This window comes from Leptinotarsa decemlineata, unplaced genomic scaffold (assembly GCF_025532065.1).
Source record: "Leptinotarsa decemlineata unplaced genomic scaffold, Ldec_3_MD MMD2_tig00000232_RagTag_RagTag, whole genome shotgun sequence".
NCBI classification, from domain to species: domain Eukaryota; kingdom Metazoa; phylum Arthropoda; class Insecta; order Coleoptera; family Chrysomelidae; genus Leptinotarsa; species Leptinotarsa decemlineata.
Genome location: NW_027412546.1, coordinates 919169 through 946953, shown reverse-complemented (window position 1 = coordinate 946953; position 27785 = coordinate 919169). Strand labels below are relative to the sequence as shown.

Sequence of the window (27785 nt, the reverse complement as noted above, 5' to 3'; positions counted from 1 at the left end):
TTGACCCCAAATTGACTTGGAATGTAAATATTGATAGACTTATAGTCAAAATATCCAAAAATACTTATCTCCAGAGGAACTTACAAAAAGCGGTATCAAAACCATTTCTGAAAACAGCTTTCCATGGAATTATTCAATCTCACATATCGTATTCAGTACTTGTCTGGGGCCATGTGCCCAATGCATCAGATTTATTTGGCATCCAGAGAAGAGCAATTAGGATTCTTGATAACCTTTCTTACAGGCAAGACTGTAGAAGTAGCTTCGTAAGTAATAAAATACTTACACTTCCATCATTATATATATTGCAATGCCTGCTACATGTTAAAAAACATATAAGAGGTTATACTACACATGATGCAATCCACAGTTATAACACTCGAAATAATTCAAATCTGTATCTCCAGAACCATAGAGTCAACAGAACCAGAACTGGCGTAAATTATTATGCTCCAAAAATGTATAATTCGCTTCCCCAAAATATCAAAAATCTACCTTTGAAGGAGTTCAAATACAGAATCAAAAATTTTTTAATTAAAAAAGCTTTTTATTCATTAGATGAATATTTTAGTAATGGTTTTCGAGACATGTAATACCACTTAATCATATATATTTTAACTTGTTTTATATTTCTATTTCATAGTTAGTATGTTTTATTAGCACAAATGTATGTATATCTATATTAATTGTCCATTTAACCATTCAAGTTATCTGAATATTTTATATTTTGTATTTATAGATAAGCAATATCTGTTATGACCTGTGTAAACTTTGTATTAGCACCAAATATATACTACTACTACTACTATATTTGCACTAGTGAAGTATTTCACTAGTGCAATAGAGAGAGTTTTCTCTTCAGTTGAGAAATATGTGCAGCCCAGTTGAGTCTATTATCTAATGTAATGCCCAGTAACTTAACCTTTATTAGTTTCACATCATTTTTGTCCGACAGAATGAAAGTGGTGTCGTCCGCAAAGAGAACCGATTTGAACGGCATCACATGTTTGCACAAGTCATTCATATAAATGACAAATAAGAGCGGGCCCAAAACAGACCCTTGCGGAACGCCATGCTTAATAGGTTGAAAGTTTGATAAGGTACCGTTGAGCATCACTGCTTGTTGACGATTAGTAAGCTAGGTTCTTATTAAGTGCAACATATGGGAGAGAATTAATGATATTATCAGCAATGGTACTGAAAAAGTTGTTCATCTCATGAGATGATAGTACGATTGTCGTTTTGAATCGTATTTATTTCTCTCGAAATTTATTGATTTCCAGCAAGCTTCAGATTTATTATTGGAAGAAGAAATGTATTCATCATACGCCATTTCTTTTTTAGCGGATATCAGTTTAATACCATACTCTTTCTTGACCTGTTTGTATGTCATGAAACCATTTGGAGTCTTGGTTTTGTCTGCTATTTGTTTGAGGCTGCGCATATTATTTCTTAACAATCTCAGATCATCTGAAAACTATTGAACAAGTGATTTGTTTGCTTTTCGTTAACATTTTTTCAGAGGAAAAAGTTTTAATGTGAGAGTGTTATACAAACTACAATGAAAATAAATCAAACAAGACAAAAGTACAGACTTTACAAACGAAGTTTTGTCGAATTACACAACACAACAAAAATAATTTTTTGAATGTTTCCTACACTAAATTAGTCAATTTCCACTAATTTTGGGGTGATAAAAACGAAAATAACAATGAAAAATTTTTATTAGCTCTGGTTTTTGAGATACACAGTACTTAATCTTAAAGAGTAGTTATACTATACGTGAAAAGTGAAAGTACATAAAACAATATTGTTATGTTTCTATTAGAATATTTTAAGTACAAAATTAATAAAAAAAAACATTATTCTTAGTGTTTTGACAAATAAAAGAAGTTTGTACCACCAAATTTCAATTAAGTCCATCCGATTCATTGTAAGATCGCTGTCGTTTAGCTTGTCTTTTATAAAACACTTCTGGAGCATCCCTACACACAGACCAGCAGTAGTCTGCAAGCATTGCTTCATTCCAACGGCCCTGATATCTCTGTTCCATTAAGGCAATGTCTTGATGGAATCTTTCTCCATGTTCGTCACTCACAGCTCCACAGTTTTGTGGGAAGAAATTAAGATGAGAGTGAAGAAAATGAATTTTTAAGGACATGTTGCATCCAAGTTGGTGGTAAGCTTGAAAAAGCTCTTTAACCAATGCTGTGAAGTTATCATCTCTTTTGTTACCTAAAAACCCATGTACAACCCCCTTAAAGGCTTCCCAGGCTCTTTTTTCATTTCCTGTTAAAATCATGTCAAAAGCAGGATCATTTACGATTTCACGGATTTGAGGCCCAATAAAGATGCCTTCCTTGACTTTAGCATCACTCAACCTGGGAAACTTTGCTCTCAAGTACTTAAAAGCTTGTCCTTCCTGGTCCATGGCCTTCACAAAGTTTTTCATTAGTCCCAACTTAATATGTAATGGGGGAAGGAGAACATCCTTAGGATCTACAAGAGGCTCGTAAACTACATTTTTCTCATTAGGGTTTAGCAAGGAAGCAAATCTTTTTGACGCTGTCTGTACTGAGATATTTTCACATCATGTTTTAGAAGATTCCACTGTTGTAGTCTTGACCCTAACAGCTCAGCCTTTTCCTTAGACAAGCGAAGATCTCTTATAAGGTCACTCAACTCTGCTTGACTAATTCTGTGCGGATCATTAGACCTATCGCTTACCTCAAAATCAGGGTCATAGGATGTAGAAGGATGGGTTGCTCCTTCTAAACAGTCTTCATCACCTTCCTCTAAAATTTCATAGTTTTGGGGTGAAGAAGGGACTGGCAAATTGTCTGAGTGTGGTACAGGCCGAAGAGCAGATGAGAGATTAGGGTATTTAACCGTTCCTCTTTTCTTCATAAATAAACCTTGCTTAATGGGAGGAGTTAAGCAGAAATAACAGTCGTCTGTATGATTGGTAGGCTCACGCCAAACCATAGGTACTGCAAAAGCCATTGCCCGGTTTTTATTTTTCAGCCACTCTCGCAATATGACGGAACAAGAATTACAACATATATGAGGAGCCCATGATTTATCTTGGTCCCCAACTTTCACACCAAAATAATGTTCACAGGCTGTCTTAACGATAGGTGTCATTTTACGTTTCTGAGCCTTAAATGTTATTTCACCACATATATAGCAAAAGCTATCGACAGAATTCACACACTTTCGAGGCATTTCAGATCAGCACTTAAATTAATTTAAAAATCAACTTCACAGGATAATTTCAATAGCAACCACGTGCGTACAATTGACAAACTCACATAGGTTATGTTTACTACTTAAGAACAGCTGATGAGAGGGGTGTTATGTAAACAAACATGTGTACCAACTGTTGGTGATGAAATATTTCATTTGTTGAAAACTCAATATACATATATATAATATAATGATACTATATTTTGAAAACAAGAGCTAATATATAATTTTTATGGTCACTTTCGGTTTTAACACGTGGAAATACTTTAAAATCATCTAATTTCAACCCCGAAACAAAAACTTTGTTGTGTTGTGTTATTCATTGCCAACCCTGCTCAGCATTAAAAATGTCATCAGATTTTTCCCATAATAGGCTACTATATCCTCAGATTTATGTCGCATCCCACTCACCTTAATATGCTTCCGAGTCGGCGAATCAGCCCCCCCGACAGCGGCATCCATGGAGACGACGGTATGGCTCTGCGCGACGGCCAACTTCTCGTGCTCGATGCTCAACCCTTTGACCTGCAGACACTCGGCCGCCTTGAGGAAGCTCGACAGCGAGTCCTGCGACACGTGGACCTCTCCCCTGTACATGAACTCCAGCAGGGCTGACATGTTGGACGCGGACGTGTTGTCGAGGATGACCAGCAGATTCTGGTGGAGCGGAGCGGTTTCGAACAGGTCCGCGAGGTGCTTGCTGCACGCCGCCAGGATCAGTTTGTGAGCCTTGAATGAGACACCTGAAAAATGGTCGAAGACGTTATTCAAGATGGCGACTGGAGGACTTCAATATACCTAACATGATCTAAAATTGAAAACCGAAGCTCAAACAAAGGTGGTTGCCTTGCAGTGAAAGCTGCAGAGTAACACAGACGACGAATCTAGGATTTGCAACTGACCGCCTTGTGGAGCCTCGTTTATCAAAGATGGCGTCTGCGTGAGGGGAAATGTCGTCGACCTTTCTTATGATTCAAAATATTTAATGTCTTGACATTCCACGGAATTATAAGTACATTCAGAAGCTCATGAGAAATTATATGAATGGAGGAAGGAGAAACGGTTTGATACTTGCAAATGTAAAACACATCTGTTACAAAAATACTTTTGTTCTGATCCGTTGAGAACTTATCTTTGTAATATTGTTAATACTAGACAAAGAAGTTTTTGGGTATAGTTAAAGTGGAATATTTCGCATGTCCTCATAGAGTAGTTCTTCAAACCTATCAGCTTTTTTTACTGTGATAACGTCTCAGCCCGTATACGGAATATGTTAGAACAATTTAGTGACAGATGAAATTTTTCAAAATGACATAACGGAGATATTAATGTAAAATTCCCAAGTGAAACATGTGTATAATTTATAAATTCAACAAGGTGTAGGTTAGCTGAATATGGGACTTATTGTTATTTATCGTGAAAGTTTCTTTCTAACGAAGTGAGACTTGTTTCTTGCTATAGTCAATTGCTCACAATTCATCCTTTAGAAAGTTTCTGCTCTTTGATAAAAACCAAACTTTTCAGTTGTGCAAATAAATTTATAGATATCAACAAAAGACCAGTACTACTCTAACAAAAGGCACAATAAAGTATGAGATGGAAAAAAAGACCGAAGAAATATTGAGGAATAATTGAAAAAAGGAAAGGACTACTACAGAATACTCTGTTCCCAAACAGCATTGGATTCTTTTGATTTTTACGCCTCTCATGAAATATTATTATCAAGGACTGCGATTTTTATGAAGAAAAAAATGCAGGTCAAATGCCTTTTTTTCATTGAAGGGGAACATCTGCATATACAGTGTGTAACAACGAAAACATAACAGAGTCGTTTTTTAATATAAAAAGTAAGATTTTTTAAAAAAGCTCGGACACGTCGATTTCTAATTAAAGGAGGACACCTTTCAGATTAATCAGATTTTTTGTAGTACGCACCCCCTCGGAGGGGTGCGTCCGACGACCCTTATTTAGATAGTTATGATGCACTGTTTGGAATCTTTGGTGTAGTAATGAATATTACTGGAGTTTTTTCCCAACACCAAATCGTTATCACCAAGTGATCACTTGGTGATCGAAACACTAGTCGAGGTGTTAAAAATAACGATTTGGTGTTGGGAAAAACTCCAGTAATATTTATTACTTATTTAGATAGGGAAAGTAGGTCGAGTGGCACCTTGTTTTAAAGGTCTTTCGAATACCTTTACAACTCTGTTAAAAGAAAATTTTTGTAACGATTAGTTTTCGAGATAATTTGAAGTTAAAATTGCCATGTTAATAATACAGTAGACAGATCACTCGGTAACTTGTATGCCTAAATAAAAAAAACTTCGAGCAGTTCTTATCAGTTTTTGTTAAATAAAATCCCTTTATTTAAATCAATACCCACTCCTCTTCTTCCAGTTTTCATTAATACATCGTTCGATTGTTTTGTTTAAACGGATCGTGTATTGTTATTTGTTTAAAAATGCCTTACACTACTGCTGAAAGGGTTTCAGTTATTGCTTTATTTTTTGGCAACGACCAAAATGCTAATTGTACATCAATTTTATTTAACGAGCAAAACCCTGGTAAACACCTAAGCAAAAATCACGTTCTGGATTTGGTCACAAAATTCAGGGAGACAGGTTCGGTTTTAAATAAGAAAAGAAATGTTCAGAGAAGGGTAGTGAATGACGATAATGCGATTGGAGTGATTGGTCAAGTCATCTCCAATCCCAGGTTGAATACCAGAGGTTTATCAGCAATGGCCGGAATAAGCCATATGAGCGCATGGAGAATCCTTAAAAACCACAAATTCCATCCTTACAAAATGAAACTTGTTCATGAACTCAATGAGGATGATTTTGACCGAAGACAGGAGTTTTGTGAGGGCATGAGTGAGAGATTAATGCAAAATCCCGAGCTGCTTTATAACATCTGTTTTTCGGACGAAAGCTCATTTTATTTAAATAGTTGCGTGAACCGTCACAATTGCCGTTATGGGTCGGATGAAAACCCAAGACAAAACGCAGAAATACATACCCAACATCCCCAAAAGTTGAATGTCTGGGCCGGAATATTAGGCAATCATATTATAGGTCTATTTTTCATTGATGGAAATTCAACCACTGATTCTTATTTACGACTTCTTGAAGAGGCATTACAACCTCGTATAGTTGAAATAATTGAACAGGATCCAAGATGTCAAGATGAATTTATCCATTTTCAACAAGACGGTGCACCACCCCATTATGCCCAGCAGGTTAGAAATTTTTTGAATAATCATTTTGAAGGACAATAGATTGGCAGAAGAGGTCCAATTGAATGGTCAGCACGATCACCAGATTTAACACCACTGGACTAATTTTTGTGGGGATATTTAAAGTCTAAAGTTTATGCTACACAGCCAGCCAATTTGGATGAATTACATCGTAGAATTATTGATGAATGCCGAGCTATAACTCCTGAGATGTTGAATAATGTAAGAGCAAAATTCGAACAAAATCTTTATTGTTGCATGGAACAAAATGGCGTACATTTTGAACATTTACTCTAAATTTCCTATGTGAGTTACCCTTATAAGGTGTTACTTTTTTTGTGTGTGCTTTAAAAACAATTATTGGGATTTATTAACCCTAAAACAGTTTTTTGAACTTTTCTGTGTCATCAGCATCCAAGGAAATCAGCAGGTTGTATTCGTTGTGTAGGTAAGTTTTTAGTACGATTCACTTTTTTATCAGAAGCACAAAATATCCACGTCAAAAGGCAACCTTCATAAGGAGGTTCCACTCAATTTACCTAAAATGTAAGGGTGGTAACCAACCCCATCCCCCGAAAACATCTCCTCGTAATAAACAAATAATTCTTACTTTTTTACGAAATCAAATGGACACGTATTAGCAGGTTGTCATAAAAAGCAAAAATTTATTTATTTTATGAAAGTTCTGAACGTAAATTGTACCTTAAAAACAATTTGATTCATTTTAAAAAGAGTTGAACTCAAAAATACCTTTAAATCTTCAAATTCTCTCGAAAACTAATCGTTACAAAAATTTTCTATTAACATAGTTGTAAAGGTATTCGAAAGACCTTTAAAACAAGATGCCATTCGACCTACTTTCCCTATCTAGCTTTTTTAAAAATCTTACTTTTTATATTCAAAAACGGCTCTGTTAAGTTTTCGTTGTTACACACTGTATTTATTATTCATGACACGTACGATGGTCAATTACAAATATTTTCTTCGGAAGTTGGCAATTCATTGCATAATTTCATAGATATTATAAAATATGTGGAACATTCGCTACATTTGTTGATTGTTTTCCTGCCCCCAAGCTAAGGTAAAAATCACCTCAACAATAACCCCTCAATAATATAACCCCTAAATTTTTCGACAGTTCAGTTCCTCTTCCAACAAAATATTCAATGGTAATCGTTCAACAATTAACAGGCCCAATCAGATCGTGCCACTTTTCAGACCCGCCCGGTATACGGTTAGGCTCGACTCGCAAGTAAGCGTTTTGTATTTTTATTATGCACTTGACCTACTGACACAGATTCTTCTCGTTATGCAGTTTGTTTATGCCGCTCGAAATAGATAACCGACTTGTGCAATATATTTACTTTACACTTTCCTGCATCGAAACGATTGTAGATTAAAGGAGGCCCTGGAAATTGGTCCGCAGTGGGCCTGAGACCAAAATCGGAGAAAGCTTTGCATTTGATAGGCAGTTCAAATACATGAAAAATGAGAAATGAAAACTTTGTATGCTTTTTCACCACTTGAATTTGTAAATGACATTTTCAAACAATTACAATAAACTGAAAATGATTCATAATGTGTCACTAAGTGTTCTGGCGATGTCTTGCATTTATTGGAGCCTCTGGAGATACCCTACATATTATTCTATTGAAGAGAGGACATTGGAAAATCAAGATCTTCAGATGATGGCGTGCTGGAGGTTTTTCCGGGTTTTCCTGCAGCTGAAAAAGCAAATGCGCCACTGGAATCAATGAAGTCGCCCCGGAGCGCCAATTAATTTTGGTTGTTTAATAATTTCATAAATTGATATTTAGTAAAATATTTTTTTACATTCATATCTATTGTAGGTAATTATAGAGGTACTTAGCTTAATTGAGTACCTGAATTTCGTTTACTTGTGACAATGTGGATACGATAATTTGAATATTGGTGAGTAAACTAGATCGATTTGATCCGGACACTTAGGCCGACCGTCCATAGAAATGGGGTTTTACGGTCTCATTCGGCCGAACAGTCTAACGAGTATAGTTGTTGATGCAACCTTTTTGAAATATTTTCTGAGTTTTTTGGTCTTCAAGAGGGAAATTATTATCATTATTGTCGTTCAAGAGCACCCTGCATTCTGGGATATGAAAAGTAAAATTTACCACCGTCGTGATGTACAGAGAAAACTTGGTATTTTTGTTATTATTTTTTGTCCTCCGTTTCTTTACATAGTAAGGGGTATCTAATAGTATTATTAACTCCTCCACATCCATTTCAATAGTCCATAGAACGGGACATTCAACTGGTAACTGACGGCCAAACGTCAGCTTCAATGGAAGATCTTTCGGTTCTGTTGCCGACAGTCTGTTATTCAGCCGTATAACGGCCGAATGCGGTTCCTTAAGCTAGGCCTAAGCTTATATAGACTCCAGATTTCTCCATCTTATCCACTTTATCTTTGGAAAAGCAATTTAATGCTTCAGCTTATAACTTCATTATAAAATATCCTCCCTGGTTTAATAATGAAATAATCAACGATATTAATTTATATTTATTTTATTTTTATATATGTTTTTAGAAAACTGAAAACTACAGACTCAGGTATTCTCAAAGAAGAATTCCGATTTCTTCGTCGATCCATCAAAACAAAAATCAAAGAAGATCCTACCAATTTGTGGACGTACATTCAAAATAAGAAAGGTACATCTAGAATTCCTAGTATTCTATTCTGGGACGATGTTGAATACAACAATGCCTCCAAAATCGTTAACGCATTCGCACAATTTTTTTAAAGTGCATATTCTCCACCTCTACAATCATATGAACACGCGAATGTTACCTCAAACAATTCTATCATTTCTTTGAAACATTTTTCACTAATTGAAATCTGCAATTCTCTCAACAAACTAAAACCACAAGCGGGGATGATAACATACCTAGCTTTTTCGTTAAAGATTGTGCACACCTCCTAGCCATATTATTATAGTCAATCTTCAATCCAGCACTGAGTACAGGATACTTTCCTAACAAATGGAAAATATCAAAAATTTGCCCAATTTTCAAAGCTGGGCCATAAACAATATCCAAAACTACCGACCTGTAACCTTGTTATCAAACTTTGCAAAGGCTTTTGAGATGTGCTGCTTGTACAACAGAATCTTTCCTGATGTTAAGAATTTAATTTCAAACAATCAACACGGTTTCTTTAGCAAAAGATCAACAATAACAAACTTAATGTGCTTCACACAATCAGTAAGTAATGCACTTAATAATAACCTACAAGTAGATACTGTCTACACAGATTTCTCGAAGGCGTTTGACAAGTTGGATCATAACATTCTTATCAATGAACTTCATCAATATGGATTCGACTCCCAACTCTTAAACCTTTTCCGCTCATACTTAACTGAACCTCTTTTATTCTCACTCTTCATTAACGACATAGGATATACTCTCTCTAGCAATTTCTTACTCTTTGCAGATGATTTGAAAATCTTTTGGCCCATTACATCACAGGAGGACTGCTTAATCTTACAAAAAGACCTTGACTTTTTGTACAATTGGTGTACCGAAAATAATCTTCCCCCAATACAAACAAATGTAAATACTCAAAATACACCCTTAAACATAATGTTATTTCTCATGAATACTGCATAAATAACACACCTCTTCAAATAAGCACTCATCAAAGGGATATTGGTGTCACATTTGACCCAAAACTGAGTTTCTCCATCCACTATGACACAATAACATGCTCAGCCAAACGGATGCTAGGGCTCATTTATCGTAACTGTAAGAACTTTTGTAGCAGAGACAGTTTTTTAACTCTTTTCAATGTATACATCAAATCTCGGCTGGAATATGCCTCCCTTGTATGGTCACCCATTTACAATGTCCACATAAACAAAATCCAGTCTATACAAAGATGCTTCATGAAATATATTACTTACAGGCTAGAAGGAGTTAACCCTGAACAAGGCTTCGACAACGCAGGATACTACTGAATAAATTTAATCTATTATCCCTGCAAAATCAAAGAACCTACTACTCTATAATTTTCATTTATAAACTAGTGAATAATCTGATTGACTGTCCCGAACTACTCTCCCACTTCAACTTTCATGTTCCACGAATCCATTCTAGAAATGAACTGACTTTTTATCTACCAAATTCTAGAACAAACATATTACTCAAGTCACCAGTTGTTGCAATGAGAAAACTTTACAATCAATTCTGTGAAAAAGTCAAGTTAAGAACCACGTTAAGAAACTTTTACACTCTAGTCAAAATACATGAGCCCAAATTGAAAGTTATTCTACCATGTGAGCTTATTACTACTACTGTATTACTGTTGAATTCTGTTTTTCTTGTAATACACCTGAACTATGTTTTTACTTGTTAGGTCTATATCTGACTCACGGTTTTTTTCAATTACTCTCCTAGCTTGCTACACAAAAGTGTTCCCCCTAATTTTTTGCTTAACTCTCCTTAATGTTTACTTTATTTTATTTTTTGTTTACTCGCTTCAGGTGTTTCTAGTTGATAAATTAGTATTGTATTCATGTATATATGTGTATGTATGTATGTATGTATGTATGTATATATGTATGTGTATTGTCTGTATATAGGCAGATATAAACTGTAACATGCTTGTTAATAATATTAATATGTCTTGTTATTGGGATTTATTCCTGTTTAGACATTAAACAATTTTTTTTATAGGTATGATGACGTTAACCGAGATTCAGCCAATTTTTCTCTACAAATTCAAATTGAAACAGCCCGAAAAATCAACCAGGCATTTGGCAATAATAGTGGTATTCGAAGTTGGTTTGCGAAAAATCGTTTCAGAGATTTTAACGTCGAAAATGAGTCCCGAAGTGGTCGACCTACAGTAGTTCGGGACAACAATTTAAGGACCCTGGTGGAGACTGACCCATTACAAACGGTGCGTGGAATGGCGGAAGAACTGGGTGCCAACTCCCTTGCAGTTTTGATGGTTTAAAACGTATTTGAAAGATCGAAAAGCTCGAAAAGTGGGTGCCCCATTGAGCGTCTAAGTTTTGGTTTACCCACCATACTTCCCAGACCTCTCGCCCATCGGAGAAACCAATATATTTTGACGTGACGGAATAATTAGCAAATATAATGAATCAGTGAACTCACCATCGCAGAACAGCGTGACGTCAGCTAGAGTTTCCGATTTGTATAAATTACTAAATGATGTTGCAAGGTTTGATCCGAAACTGTTCCATTTCAAACAGAACTGCTGTTGCTGAGGGTCCATCTCAACACCGGAATGGAAAAAACTGTGAGCTGCAACAAAAAAAAGAACTATAGTTTCAACGTCATAACTTATTCGAAATAGTCAAATGTCAACAAATATATTTTGCTGATATTGTCAATTTTTTTCGCTACTTCGAAATTTTGAATGTATTGACCTTCCAAGTGAGAAAAAATTCAAAAAATAGTGTTCAGATAATACTTTTAAATCGAACGTGTAAAGTTACTATATTTCGAAATGAGTCTTTAAATAGATCTGGTTTGCAGTGACACCATAAAGATTTGGAAATAATAGTTGACAGTACACCGACTATTTCTGCAAATGTATAAACTGAAAAATCTGAAGCCCTACAAATGTATTGATTTATCGTTGTCTGCTCATTATTTCATTCCTTTGTACGTTCCAAACTATAATATGCTAGTACATAATTTGATATTCTTTGTACGACTGTTATATTCAGGGTATTGAAAAGGTACACAGAGAACTCCTCAAATTTTTCATATATACATGGGGTTTACCATGAACGTGATACAGACAAACATAATTAGGAAAATTATGAATATTCTGGCCGGCTAGTTATTTGATAAGAAATTAATAACACTCTCCACGATAATAAATATAGAATTTTCACAAAAAATTTAATTTAAAACGCGTCTCGCTTCACGGTAGGTTCATCAGTTACTGGTACATAAAATTATTCTAGAATATCTTTTTTATAACAATAGGTAATAACAAACCTTATTAGATAAATGATTAATTCTGGCAAAACATATAGATTTAGAAAGCACAAATCAATACAATATTATTTCTAGGAAAACACTTAATAGGTAAATATTTTAATTAATGACATTTTATGAGAACAATTTGAATAATGGTGAATGAATAACTTCCTGTAGGTCGTTAAAAAATAATTTAAATTTTTGCGTTTATTGATTTCCAGACACTCTAGCAACTTTAACTGTTGTCCTTTATTTTCTGTATGTAATAAGTCGTAGTCCATGTGGAAATCGTGGTTATTCTCCAAATCGTAAGCATAGGTGGAATTCATTTTCTTCAGTTTCATACTTTTTTATTTTACGCGATTCTCGATTCGAAATTTCTTGAAGTTCTTCCTATATTAACTTTTGGACATGATCCATATGTTAGTTTATAGACCTCTGATTTGTCATCTTTACCTAAGTACTTGTAGATTAGAAACTTCCAATTCAAATCTCCTCCATATATTCATATAGTTCTTTCTTAAGCCTTGTATATGGAAACTTGTTAGAAAATAAAGCTGTTACTATTATAAACCAACTAATTTTCTCATAGTTTTTCCACGAGAAATTGTTTTGAAAATTTTATTGCCGGAGCAATAAAAAGAGATTTACTTTTGATCTGCAAACAAATTACTATTGAAGAACTTTTCCAAATAAAAATGAGAAGTCAGGAAGGACTGTCTATTTTCAATACGTAACCACTGAGAAGAACAACTGTTCTAGCTGTGATGATGATAGTAAAAGTGATACTACTAATATGGCAATTCGATTGCAAGAACCAAATTGACCCAGCAGCTAATGAAATTGGTAAATATTTCTCGGAACTTTCTTTATGGAAATGAAATGAGGCAAGTTTTCGACGTCGCATTCCTCAGTTACAAACGATCGACTCGAAGAGCGATGATAAATCTGCCCCATAGATTTTGTTTCGGTAGATCCGACTACAATGAATTTTTTGGTTTGCCGACATTGATCAAAATGATTATATCGATTCATAAATCGTAATGATAGTGTTAGAATCCAAAAATGGTTTCCAATGGACGGATACGAATGAATTCACGGATGAGCGAGTCTGTTCCGTTGGTAATTATAGTTCGAGAATTTGAAATGTTAAACCCGCAATTAGCATAATTTGCCAAACATTATGAAAAACACGTACTTTGAAATCAGATATAAGTAAACATACTTGAAAATTATTAGAAACTTTAAAAAGGAGAAGATGTCTACTATGAGAAGCCATGGCCGAAATGATATATGTAGTATAGTCTATCTCAAGAATAAGGCAGAGTAAATTCTGGAAACACTTATTTCCGAAACCACGAAATACGTAAGCGTGCATAATTTACAAATGCTATACGTTTTATTCAATATGAATGAAAGCTGAAAGAATTTATTTTACAAAGTGGAACAAGGTCTATTCAAAAATTGAAATGAATTTTCATTTTTCTCAAAACATATTTATTTATTCATCAGTTTCTACTTTGTCCCATTCACTGTTTGGTAAGTCCTTGAGGTGTCTAAGATATTCGGTTTTTATCTCCTCAATAATCGCAAAAACGCCATTCTTTCAGGGGTCTCTCCAATATTCGGAACAGGAAAAAGTCGCAGGCGGCCAAATCCGGTGAATATGGTGGCTGATGCATGATTACGGTGTTGTTTTTGGCCAAAAAATTACGAACAAGCAATAACGAGTGAGTTTCATTATCGTAATGCAATGCCATGAATGGTTTTTCTACAATACCAGACGTTTTCTTCGTATTGCGTGGGTTTTTTTGGTCAAAATTCGTGATTTGATTGATATTTCTTGAGTATAAAACATCACTATCAGTATTAACATGGATTAAGTTCATTGTTAATAATTTCAAATCGGCGCTGCGATTGAACGGGAGTTTGTGGTACTATGAATAACGGAGATATTAGCGAAAATATGTAAAAAAATGTAAGTTTAAAATTTTTACACCCCCTGGGACGGCACTGCAAATTGATTTGATCTTGTACATGACATCTATGAATAATGTGCTACATTACAGTGAGAAATTCATTAACGATCATCCACTATTAACGTAGATATAAGAAAAAATATGTCAAAAAATGTAAGTTTTAATTTTTTACACCCTCTCCGACGGCAGTGCGAATTGATTTCATCTTGTATGTGATATCTATGTATAATGTGCTACATTACAGTGAAAAATCAATCAACGATCATCCACTATTAACTGAGATATAAGCAAAAATATGTAAAAAAAATTAATTTTTATTTTTTACACCTTCTCCGACGGCACTGCAAATTGATTTGATCTTGTAATTGTCATCTATGAATAATGTACTACATTACAGTGAGAAATTCATTAACGATCATCCACTATTAACGTAGATATAAGCAAAAATATGTCAAAAAATGTAAGTTTTAATTTTTTACACCCTCTCCGACGGCAGTGCGAATTGATTTCATCTTGTACGTGATATCTATGTATAATGTGCTACATTACAGTGAAAAATCAATCAACGATCATCCACTATTAACTGAGATATAAGCAAAAATATGTAAAAAAATTTAATTTTTATTTTTTACATCATCTCCGACGGCACTGCAAATTGATTTGATCTTGTACGTGATATCTATGTATAATGTGCTACATTACAGTGAAAAATCAATCAACGATCATCCACTATTAACTGAGATATAAGCAAAAATATGTAAAAAATAATAATTTTTATTTTTTACACCTTCTCCGACGGCACTGCAAATTGATTTGATCTTGTAATTGTCATCTATGAATAATGTGCTACATTACAGTGAAAAATTCATCAACGATCATCGACTATTACCGGAGATATAAGCAAAAATATGTCAAAAATGTAAGTTTTAATTTTTTACACCCTCTCCGACGGCACTGCGAATTGATTTCATCTTGTACGTGATATCTATGTATAATGTGCTACATTACAGTGAAAAATCAATTAACGATCATCCACTATTTACTGAGATATAAGAAAAAATATGTAAAAAAAATACAATTTTTATTTTTTACACCTTCTCCGACGGCACTGCAAATTGATTTGATCTTGTAATTGTCTTCTATGAATAATGTGCTACATTACAGTGAAAAATTCATCAACGATCATCGACTATTACCGGAGATATAAGAAAAAATATGTCAAAAATATCACTTTCATACTCTGCAAAATTTTTTCAAGAAAAGCGTGGCTAGGAATTATGTGAAATTTGGCAACAGTGGACGGATATTCTCTTCAATCCCGATGTCGATGGTCTACACGTCAAAAAGCGTGGATAACTTCACATAAACTAAAATTTGTATGTATTACCAAGAATGTGTCATGTAAAACGGCATTCTTAACTATCGTCGTTAAAGTTTTCATATGAAAATATGACCAGTTTCAAAAACTGAAGACAATCTATAAAAAAATATAGATTCTGTGCAAAAATTCGAAGTGATCAATTCGTTCTGGCAACGAATTTAATTTTCCCGGACATCAACAAATTTCTTGAAAATAAAAAGCCCATCGAAGTGGACCTCAGCTTAGCTCAGCCCGTCCCTGCGGTTTCCCCACCACTCCACCTCACGCATTCAAAAATCGGCCTTGGCATAAAGGCCAAGCCATGCGCAAGGCTCCCAACCACATGCCGATCGCCGCTGCTTTTGTGCAACGCGGAAGACAATCTCGCTCACATCAAATCCAAACAACACCGGAATACTCACTCACGTCACACGACGACGAGAAGAAGAAGAAGAAGAAAAGTATCCATCCAAGGCAAGGCGGCCCGTCATGGACTACACCATATTCGCGCGCACAGCGAAATTTTCACGAGGAATTTCCGACGTCGCGGACGGACGGACGGACACGAACTACTACAGTCTACTAAAACAAAACCCAAACGGAATGCAATAAACAGGCGCACACCGCACGCACTGCACGCAGCGGCTATCGGCGAAATTCGCGAGTTCGATTGTCTCGATTCTCGGGGAACTGAACGCACCGTCATCTACTGGGCGATCGCGGAGTGCGGCCATCGAGGACGGAAATACATAGAGGAAGGTTGTTCAGGACGAGAGATATAACAAAAGTAACCATAACGTTGATTTGACACCGGAAATAAAACTTGCAAAAAAACTGTAAACATTAGATTATCAACCAAAAGAAAAAGTACTACCCGAGCAAGATAGAACAATCCGTAAACAAACACCTAGGGTCATTTGGCAGATTATCAAGCAGCCCCTCTCTAGAGAATCCCCACAAGATCCGGTTCTCATCTAATAAACTGAATGATTATTTTAATAGCAATATTTTAAAACAGCTAAAGAACACTCCGGTTGATCCAGCGAAACTTACTTCATCTTATATACAATTCCATAAAAGTATTTTCTTCACGCCTGTAGACTCCACAGAAGTTTGTCATATTATTAGGAATCTATCGGATAGTACTGCTCTTGAGGTGTATGGATTAAGTAACAAGATGTTGAAAAACATGAAAGAGGGATTAGTACAGGTGTCTCCAAACTTTGAAGCCTTCGGGCCACAATGATTTTTTCAGTTTATTCCAAGGGCCAATTTCTGCCCTTAACTATATTTCTAGACTAGGATAGTCGCAAAGTGCGTGACCTAAGCAAACTTACGCTTTTTTTGCATTTCAATTATTGTGTATTGTGACACTTAACGACATCTAGTGGCGAGTAGTGGTACTATGTACTATCTTTTTCAGCTACCCGCTAGGTGGCATTAGGCGTAATTAAATATTTGGAATTACCGCGTTGGTTCGAGAAAGTTCTGGTTCTAGCTAGTGTATTCAGATGTATTCAGATGTATTCAGATGTGTATTCGAGATGTAATAATTGCCTATAAAAAGGCTAGCGGCGCAACTGCGAGTTAGTCTGCGTAGGAAAGGCGGAGGAAGCGAAACTGTCTATTGTGAAATAAAGTAACACCCTTCCATAAAAGTATTTTGATTTGAGTTATTGTTTTAATGTGTGATTTGTTAGTATGGAAAAGAAGCGAAAAATCGACAGTGAATGCAGAACGTTCCAAGAAAAATGGAACTTTCAGTATTTTGTGATTGAGTCCAGTAATAAGGCGCTATGTTTAATTTGTAATGAAACCATAGCTGTTCTCAAAGACTATAACATTAAACGACACTATGAATCGAAACATCTTCAAAGTTACTTCAAGTACACAAGAACTTTGCGGAAGGAAAAATTTGAAGCTTTGAAACGCGGACTCAAATCGCAGCAATCTTTGTTCACCAAAGCGAATACTGAACAAGAGTCTGCAACTCGCGTCAGCTTTCGTGTGGCTCTTGGAATCGGAAAACGTGGCAAACCATTCACCGATGGAGAAATCATAAAAGAATGCTTGATTGTAGTAGCCGAAGAAATATGCCTCGAAAAGGTAAATTTATTTAAAAATGTCAGTTTTTCAGCAAACACCGTGGCTCGGAGGGTGCAAGACATCGCAAAAAGTATATCATCTCAACTGTCTGACAAAAATGGACATCATGAGTGGTTTTCTCTAGCATTGGATGAGTCAACGGATGTATCAGATACTGCTCAGGTGTTGATTTTTATTCGCGGAGTAGATAAAAGCTATGAAGTGTATGAAGAACTTCTTGATATTGATAGTATTCATGGGACGACAACTGGGGCAGATATTTTTAAGGGAGTTGAAAATGCCATCAATAAAAAGAACCTTCGATGGGGAAATTTGAAATCTATAACAACTGATGAAGGAAAAAATATGTATGGTAAAAATAAAGGAGTGGTTGCACTTGTGTCAAAGGCTGTAGAAATTGATGGTGGTTCAAAACCATTAGTCTTACATTGTATCATTCATCAACAGTCCTTGTGCGGAAAATGTTTGTATATGTCTAAAGTTCTAAAACCAGTCATATCAGTTGTTAACTTCATCAGATCCACTGGGCTGAATCACCGACAATTCCTCGAGTTTATTTAACAGATTGGAGAAAATTATTTACCATATCATACTGCCCTACGCTGGCTTAGTTGCGGAAAAGTCCTTAAGCGCTTTTTTGAACTTCGAGCAGAGTTCGAAATTTTTTTAAATGAGAAGCAGCGCCCTTTTGCCGATTTAGAAAATAGTGAATGGATGTGGAAGTTAGCCTTCTATGTCGATTTGACAAATCATGTGAACGAACTGAATTTGAGATTGCAAGGAGAAAATCAGCTTCTCCCTGATTTATACACCAATATCAAATCCTTCAGGCAGAAAATAGTATTATTTCAATCGCAATTACGTAAAAAATGTTTCACACATTTTGAAACATGTGAAATATTCAGCCACACTACAGAGACTGAATTTCCCGTCAATTTTGCAATCGAAACTTTGAGTGCTTTGAAGATAAATTTTTATAGTCGTTTTTCAGATTTTGATGCCATTGCGAATGAAATTAAGCTTTTTCAAAATCCTTTTGATTCTGACATTGAAGCCCTGGCTCCGGAAGTCCAAATGGAAATTATTGATTAACGGTGCAGTGATATGCTTAAGAACAAATATCAAAATTCATCTTTGTTGGAATTTTATAAGAGTCTTCCACTGGAACAATTTGATAATTTGCATAAATTTGCTCGTGATTGTTTTCTGTTTTTGGCACTACTTACTTGTGTGAGAAAACGTTTGCCAAGATGAAGTACACAAAGAATGTTTACAGATCTCAATCAACCGATGAGCAACTTGAATCTCTTTTGATAATTGGTACAAGTAAAATTGATCCACAACTACAAAGTATTGTTGGTGGAAAATCACAATTACATAAATCTCATTAGTGTTTTTGTTTTACTGTGACTCATTTCAATTATTTGTTAGTTATTAATATGCTTAAACTTAGATACTTAAGTTAAGTTTTCTTTGTCATCATTTCTGTCGTTAAGTTTTACCTTGCAAGTAAATAAAACCAAGTAATTATCATTCTGTGTTTTCTTCTTCAACTTATCACAGCAATAGTAACAACAATTAGGTAATCATTGGCTGTCGCGGGCCAGATTGATGACAGTAAATCATTGGCTGTCGCGGGCCCGATTGATGACACTGACGGGCCGGATTTGGCCCGCGGGCCGTAGTTTGGAGATCCCTGGATTAGTAGAGCCTCTCACCAAAATAATAAACAAATGCTTTGAGACAGGTGTATATCCCGAGCAGCTTAAATTCAGTAAAGTGACCCCTGTATTAAAAAAAGGAGACAAAAATGAGATAGAAAACTACTGTCTCATCTCAATAATCCCAACTTTATCAAAACCCATTGAAGCTGAAATGAATAGTAGGATAATACAATTTGTGGTTTCCAACGACTTGCTCTCAAAGTCCCAGTTTGGATTCAGACAAAATCTATCTAGATCGCATGCCATATCTGCATGCCTTCGAGAGGGGGAGAAGCACTCACAGCCGTATTCTGTGACCTCTCGAAGGCATTCGACTGTGTTCAATATTTATGTACAAACCTTGACAAGCAAAAACAAGTTGATGTTGTTTACTTAGACTTTCAAAAAGCCTTCGATCAAATAGTTCAAATTCGATCAGTTCTTTGAATATGAATCTTTCAAATCGGCCCAGTACGTAGTTACATCTGGGGTACCACAAGGTTCTAATCTTGGACCGCTTTCATTTTTAATTTATATTAATGAATTGGCAACCTCTGAATATTCCTAGCCTAATATTTGCGAACTTTTATGTACAATTATTCAATCAACAAAACTACAATCAACCACGTACATGAGATAAAAGATCTTGGAATAACATACGACAGTAAATTAACATTTACAACACATATATGGAATATGACTGCTGATGCAAATAGGATGATTGGATTCATTTACAGAAATGGCAAAAACTTCAAAAGTATTGCCACCTCAAAATTGCTATATTTTACGTATGCCAGATCTAAGTTAGAGATCTAAGTAAGTATACTATAAACAACATTTGTGTCAGTACCGCTACATTTAATGATTTGTAACTTTTTGTGTATATACACAATTTTTCATTCCACGTATAGAAATATTATAGTTCTACCTTCGTGCTCGCATTTGTTATCATAATTACTATAATGGACTCGTGTTCATTGTTCTGCTTCACTCTCTATCGCTGAGTACAACCCAACCTCGTTGGATACAGATCGAGCCTCGGGACTTTGAATTTTGAAGGATACTCCAATTACTCGCCCCTTCTCTATTCGCCTTCGAGGTGAGATAAACTTCGCTTCGTCACGATAGAAGACCAAGACCGGCAAGTCCTCGGTCCTCGCAATTTTTAGCGGTCGCACATTCTTTCGGGTTGCGTATTTGGGTTGCGTTTGCATTTCGTCACTTCGGAGTGACCTATTTGCGGGTTTCCCCTCAAGAATGTCTCGTTTCTGCTTCAGAGGGCCGGCAGCCTTCTTGATGAGTAGGTGGAATACAGTGAAAGTTGCTGAAAATTCTGCGATAGACCTTTTTTTTGAAAATTATAACACTATCAAAATCAAAACCCGCAGCGAATCATAGATTACTTTGGAGGTTGCGTCTTAAATTAGAGTGGGTCTCAACGATCAACCCAGAGCTTTTCAAATTACCATCAAAAGGGGAAATGAGAATGACAATAGAAGAATATAAAAAGATGTGCTTTTTCTTGGCCGAAATTTTCTCCCACACAAGTCTTTCTGATCTCCGAAATCGGATATGTGCTGCATGTTCTTTGAAACGAGTTTCAATATCTTGCTCAGTCTGACCGACATATTTTATGTCACAGTCCTCACAACTTATTTCATACAGTGTGACCCATTTTTAATGGAAACACCCCCCCTAAAATTTGAAGTAGTAAACCGATTTCAATAAATTTTTTTTGAAATGTCAAGTACTAAAAGGTCTACCTTGGGACAAATTTTGAAATGTTCATAAAAGTTTCTGAGCATACTACGATATTTTTTATTAGTCGAAAATCGGGATTTTTTATAAGCGATTTTTTTATTGAAAAAATCTCTACGCCACTGGATTCAGAGTGCCTCTAAACAGGTGTGACCAAAATTTCATGAAAAAATATTCATTATTAACAAAGTTATGACAACTCAAAACTTTGAAAACTCACACAGCTAACAGTTACAAAAAACACCCTATATCAACAGATATAGCCATGAGAATATTTTTTTATGATTTCAATAATAAAGTGCCACCAGATGAAAAAAAAAAACAAATAGCGTAAATATTTTTAATGAAAATAACGGAATTACATTCAAGTTTTCACGCAAATTAACTAAAACTAAGACCTAATATTTCAAGTTGAATCTTAGTTGCCATGAAAATGATATCACAGTTTGACACTTGTGAAAGATTTAAGTGAACTATTGTCAACAATATTCACCTTACAGTTCTTCGAATTATTTTGTGTCATGTCTGCAAGATTGAGCGTAAGAGAGAAAATTGAAATTGTACGCCTTTCGGGAGATGACGTTAGAAGTGCTAGAGAGGTTTGTAGAGTATTTAATGAGAGACATCCGATCGTCCTCGTATCAGCTGCGGTACGGTAAATAAAATAAATAAAATATTCAATGAAACTGGTGCAGTATCAAAAATGATGTTAAAAAGTAATCCTGTACAAAGACGAAACAGGAATGACATGAATGATCAGATCATTTTAGATTATTTCAGAAATAATCCTAATGCCAGTATAAGGAATGCCACTTTAGATTTGAATATTCCACGAGAAACTATTCGGAGATGTCTCAAGGCGAAGAATATTAATCTTTCAAGCCAACATTTTTACACACACTTCAAGAAGGCGACGAAGCAAAACGCCTAGAATATTGTTTATGGGCCCAAGGAATGTATTTAAACAATAGAAATTTCCTAAAAAATATTTTATATACCGACGAAGCCACTTTCACTACAAATGGAGTAGTGTCATCACAGAATTGTCGCTATTGGGCAGCGGATAATCCTAACTGGGTAATAAACTGTAAAAGTCAGTATTCCCAAAAAATCAACGCCTGGTGTGGGATATTGAACGAACGAATTATTGGTCCTTTCTTTTTTGAGGAAAACATTAATGCGCAGAGGTTTCTAGAATTTTTAAACATAGAGTTTTGGGATGCTATTCACGAGCTGCCAATCAATGATCGATCAAATTTAATTGTTCAGTTAGATAAGTGTTCAGTTCATTATGCCAGAGCTGTGAGGCAATGGCTTAACGAACATTTTCCAAACCGATGGATAGGCCGAAGTAGTCCGTTTATAGAGTGGCCACCCAGATCTCCAGACCTCACAGTTTTGGATTTTTTCTCTGGGGACTTCTCACACAAAAGGTTTACAGAAACCGTTCAAGAGATAGAAATGAACTTTGTGCAAGAATTCGACAGGTATGTGCAGATATTAGCCCTCAAGAACTAAGGAACGTAATCAGAAACATTCGTAAGCGCTACGACACATGTATCGAAATACGTGGTGGATTAGTAAAGGCTACTAGAATATGAGTTAGAATTAATTGTTGCACTGAATCGAAACATTTCAATAATTAGTTATTAGTTACGTTTATTAAAATTGTTCGCTTCATTGTTAGTTGAATTGTGTGAATGTAATTCCGTTATTTTCATTAAAAATATTTACGCTATTTGTTTTTTTTTATCTGGCGACACTTCATTGTTGAAATATAAAAAAAATGATATATTGTGACTGTTAGCTGTGTGAGTTTTCGAATTTTTGAGTTGTCATAACTTTGTTAATAATGAATATTTTTTCATGAAATTTTGGTCACACCTGTTTAGAGGCACTCTGAATCCAGTGGTGCAGAAAAGAAAAAATATTGTAGTATGCCCTGAAACTTTAATAAACATTTCAAATTTTGTCCCAAGGTAGACCTTTTAGTACTTGACACTTAAAAAAAAATTATTAAAATCGATTTACAACTTCAAATTTTAGTGGGGTGTTTCCATTAAAAATGGGTCACACTGTATATCCTCGAATTTTAATTTTCCAACATCTTGTTTTCAGAGTTATACCTAAAATTTGTTGAAAATACTATCTAGTTCGTTACTATCGAATACATTTTGTATATGTATAACTGTCCATAGACAAGTCGATTTCAAAATTCGTTTTTTTTTAATTTAGAGGCATAAAATTGGACAAATAATTTCCTCGTATATTATGAATCCTAAAGTACTTGAAACAAGAGAAATTAGGGATTTGGAAATTGATATACCTTCCCATAGTGTTTCGGGATTATTTCGAGACACAAATAACGATCAATTCACATTCAAAATAAAAAAAGAAGAGATACAGAAAGAAAATGAGAAAAGAAGTATGAAGAGAAATATGAAAACATGTCAGTTTTTAATCCTTTTGGATTCTTTAGTAATTCTATATTCAACGTTAAAATACTTTCTTCAATATAGTTTGTGGCAATAATTAATATTTCTACTAGACTTTTTGGTTTAACTTTCATAATGTGGCTGTTTGAGATACTTTGTAGTTTGTCAGTTGTATAAACAATAACAATAGAAAACTCCATAATCATAATGGCATATGTCCATAATTATATGTGCTATTTTTAATGTTTAAAATGATGTTCACATATAATGTGGTAATTGGAAAGCTATTTAGATGGATACGATATTGAACCTTACCAAATAACCACAGAAATACACTACAGTTTAAGTTAATATAATGGAAATAGGTAAATTTTCACTTACATGGACTTCCATCGGATATCATTCGCAAGATTGCCACACAAGCAATCAATACAGAGTATAAAACAAAGTCTCGTCACTCTGTCTGTCTCTATGTATGCTTAGATATTTAAAACTGCGCAACGAATTTTGATGCGGGTTTTTTAATAGATAGAGTGATCCAAGAGAAACGTTTATATGTATATAACATGCATAATATAGTAGGAAAACACTGATAATTTTGGAGTTTTCTAATGTGATGTCGTGCATAAACACATTCTTTTGCGCTTACCATTGCAAACGCTGGCTGATCCCACAATTATGTATGAAGATGAACATGTAGAAAGCCAAAACCTTTCGTTCCCAAAAATTATATCATATCCGTACTATCTGTGCAAAGCAATCCCGGTTGCTAATGAAATATAAATTATAATTTTGAAGTAATTTTTTCAGTCGGAAAAGCTGGACTCTTGTTTCATATAAAAACTATAATACATTTAGTGTAAATATCGTTGCAGATCAGGCAAAAAAACAGTCCGCGCTTCCATGCTGACAAGATGTCGCAACTTAATTATCGTAAGTTTTTATCTGACACGTGTGACTGTATCTATCGCTGGTGTCATCCTGGAATGTTTTTAATTAATATGAACTCTGTTATCTTATCGAATCATTCGATATACAAATTGAGAATATTTGCATCCAGTCGTATGTATATTCTCCTACAGATGTCGTACACATATATGTTTATATCAGAGTGATGTTTCATGAAAGTATCAATGAAGCTACACGGTAGCTTCATCAGTTACACATTTTGATACCCGGTAGCTTCATAAGTTAGGCGTTTCGCAATGAAACAGTCCCATCAGTTACTGTTGAAGATGTGCTGTAGCTTAACCAGTTTCGCTAGACGGTAGCTTCATCGGTTACGCATTTCGATATACGGTAACTTCGGTTGCAAATGAGGATATACGGCAGCTTCATCAGTTACGTGTTTTGCTACCCTACATTCTCGCCAGGTACTAATGGAGCTATGTTTCCGCTTCGTCAGTTTATCTACCCGGTAGCTCCATCAATTACGCGCCCATTTTGATACACAGTAGCTTCAGCAACGGATAATGTTATACGACAGCTTCATTTACGGACGACGCTATAATGTAGCTTCATAGGTTACGCATTTTGGAATATTGTAGCTTCTGGATTCATCAGTTACGCGTTTCTATACACTGTAGCTTCAGTTACTGATGACTTTATACGGTAGCTTCATCAGTTACGCATTTGATACACGTTAACTTCATCATTTATGCGTTTCACCAAACGACAGTCTAATCAGGTACTGATGAAGCTATGCTGCAGCGTCATCAGTTTCAGCACACGGTAGCTTCATCATGTACGACTTTCTATATAACTATGGTAGCTTCAGTTACTGATGACGTTATATGATAGCTTCCCCCACGCACGAATCTATACGGTAGCTTCATCAGTTACGCATTTTGATGCACGTTAGCTTAATCGGTTACACGTTTTGATACGCGATAGCTTCGGTGAAGGATGCTGTTATTTGATAGCTTTAGTTGCGGATGAAGCTATTCTGTAACTTCATAAGTTACAAATTTTGATACACGATAGCTTCATCAGTTACGCATTTTGATGCACGGTACCTTCGTCGGTTACACTTTCGATGCGCGATAGCTTCGGTGAAGGATACCGTTATATGATAGCTTCAGTTGCGGATGAAGCTATTCTGTAACTTCATAAATTACACATTTTGATATACGGTAGCTCCATCAGTTATGGATTTTAATGCATAGCTACATTAGTTTCTAAATGAATTTTATTGTGGAAATTCCATAATTATCATAAGATTAAACTATTTTGAAATGCATTTTATGAAGTTGTTTGTTATTAAATTTTGAACAAACCACTGGCCAGTATATTCAAAATTTCATTCTAATAAAAATCCTTGTATATTTTCTCAAGAATGAAGGAATTTCCTTTCTTTTTCATAATAAATCTGCACGGATATGGTAAAATGTATTAGGAAATATCAGTTATGATAAAATGTTAAACAAACGCTTGTATTTTATCTAACTAGAACACAGGAAATGCTGGTTTTTGTGGAAAAACAGAGTATAAACAAGGTTCATTCACACTCACATAATTTAGAAATTCCATAGAAGATAATAACTGTAAATATAGCTAAAATAAGTAATTATGGACGAGATGCCATTTATGACACTGGCATCAATCCTACAACATCAACGAAATGAGAAATCGCTTTCTATTTCTCCCTGCAGCTTTCACTGCTATACACGCTCAAAGTGTGGCGAAGTCTGACACTTCTTTATATGATCAGGTATTTCATTGTATAATGTAGGTTTTGTAATTGATTTTTGAAATCGGTGAAGTAATAATTAGGAGTTGCAACATGTATAACAACTTCCCAAAGAAATTTGGATCACCAGCGTCGAATTGGGGAAAACTTAAGAAAAACAAGATATTTTTCTATTTATTGTTGCCTGAAACGTAAGCACGTCCTTGAAATTATTGAGTGATTTATTACTGCACACTTTTAGAAAATAGACTAGTGAATTTGGAAGATTTATGAATAACCCGAAAAAGGGTACAATTAAACGAGACTTTATTCCAGTGTAATGTTCAAGAATTACATATTATTTTGTTATGGAGTTTTTAAAATTATTTCATACAAAAACAGAGACTCCAAATATCAACAGTCAAAATTTTATATGTTTTGAACGCACTAATGTAAGTCTCCCTAGACTTATAAACCAAACATTACGTTGAGTTTCCTATATTGGACAACAAAAGCATCAGTCTTCCATTAGGGTATAAGAAGATTTTTCTCAAAATGGACCTAAAATAACCTTATATAAGAGCATGTTCATGAGGAACTCCATGTACAGCATGGTGAAAATTTTGGGACACATAACTCAAAGGATACTTTATAACATACTGAAAATTTATTTAAAAAATGTGTGCAAATTCCAAAATCACAGGAGTGCTACACAATATAGAATATGAATGAGGTAAAATTTCACTTACATGGAACACTGTCATCCTCAATAGCGGACATTCAATGTTTCTGAATAAAACACTTGCCTCTTCAGTACCAATATGGATAACATTAAAAGATGAAGCATTCAATTCATCAATTATTCAGAAACATCGGACGTACACCATTGAGGATGACAGTGTTCCATGTAAGTAAATGAATATCAATCAATTAAATTATGTAGGAATCCTGTGAATGATATATGATTCGATTCCATTACCGATTGGAATACAAACGGAATAGAGAAAAGTGTTTTTAGTATAATTTATTGTTCATTCAAATGTTTATTCCGCATGTACCTTCCTATAAACCTCTCATTTAATATCCATATATTTAAAAAACTAGTCTGCCATCTTGAGTCATCCACCATATTGGATGTAGAATAGTGTCAGTTAGCTAATCATGCATTGTTATTCAAGCTAGATGTAGGTATATGCAAAATAGCAGCTTAATCAGTTCAGAATAAGTGCCTTCAAAATTCAGTAGCAAAATTTGAGCCGAATTAACATGCATACAAATACTGCAACTGACATACATACATA

General features: G+C 35.0%; 1 protein-coding gene and 1 long non-coding RNA gene across 5 annotated transcripts in view; one reads left to right on the top strand and one right to left on the bottom strand.

Moving 5' to 3' along the window:
* Nucleotides 1-27785, bottom strand: part of chinmo (Chronologically inappropriate morphogenesis) — a 116090-nt gene that overhangs the window by 12669 nt on the left and 75636 nt on the right. For 2 of the 4 annotated variants that reach the window (XM_023159354.2, XM_023159353.2), the window contains exons 2-3: nucleotides 11639-11788; nucleotides 3658-3989 (exon numbers count right to left, since the gene is read on the bottom strand). In XM_023159354.2, the coding sequence (XP_023015122.1) occupies nucleotides 3658-3989; nucleotides 11639-11759 (453 nt within the window). In that variant the 5' untranslated portion in view covers nucleotides 11760-11788. Of the gene's footprint in view, nucleotides 1-3657; nucleotides 3990-11638; nucleotides 11789-16236; nucleotides 16417-27785 lie in introns of those variants that run through there. The other 2 variants (XM_074173380.1, XM_074173379.1) reach the window with 2 other exon arrangements.
* LOC141481607 (uncharacterized) lies at nucleotides 8483-11877 on the top strand. The gene is made up of 2 exons (XR_012465052.1): nucleotides 8483-9172; nucleotides 11195-11877. It is a non-coding gene; the product is annotated as an uncharacterized lncRNA (long non-coding RNA).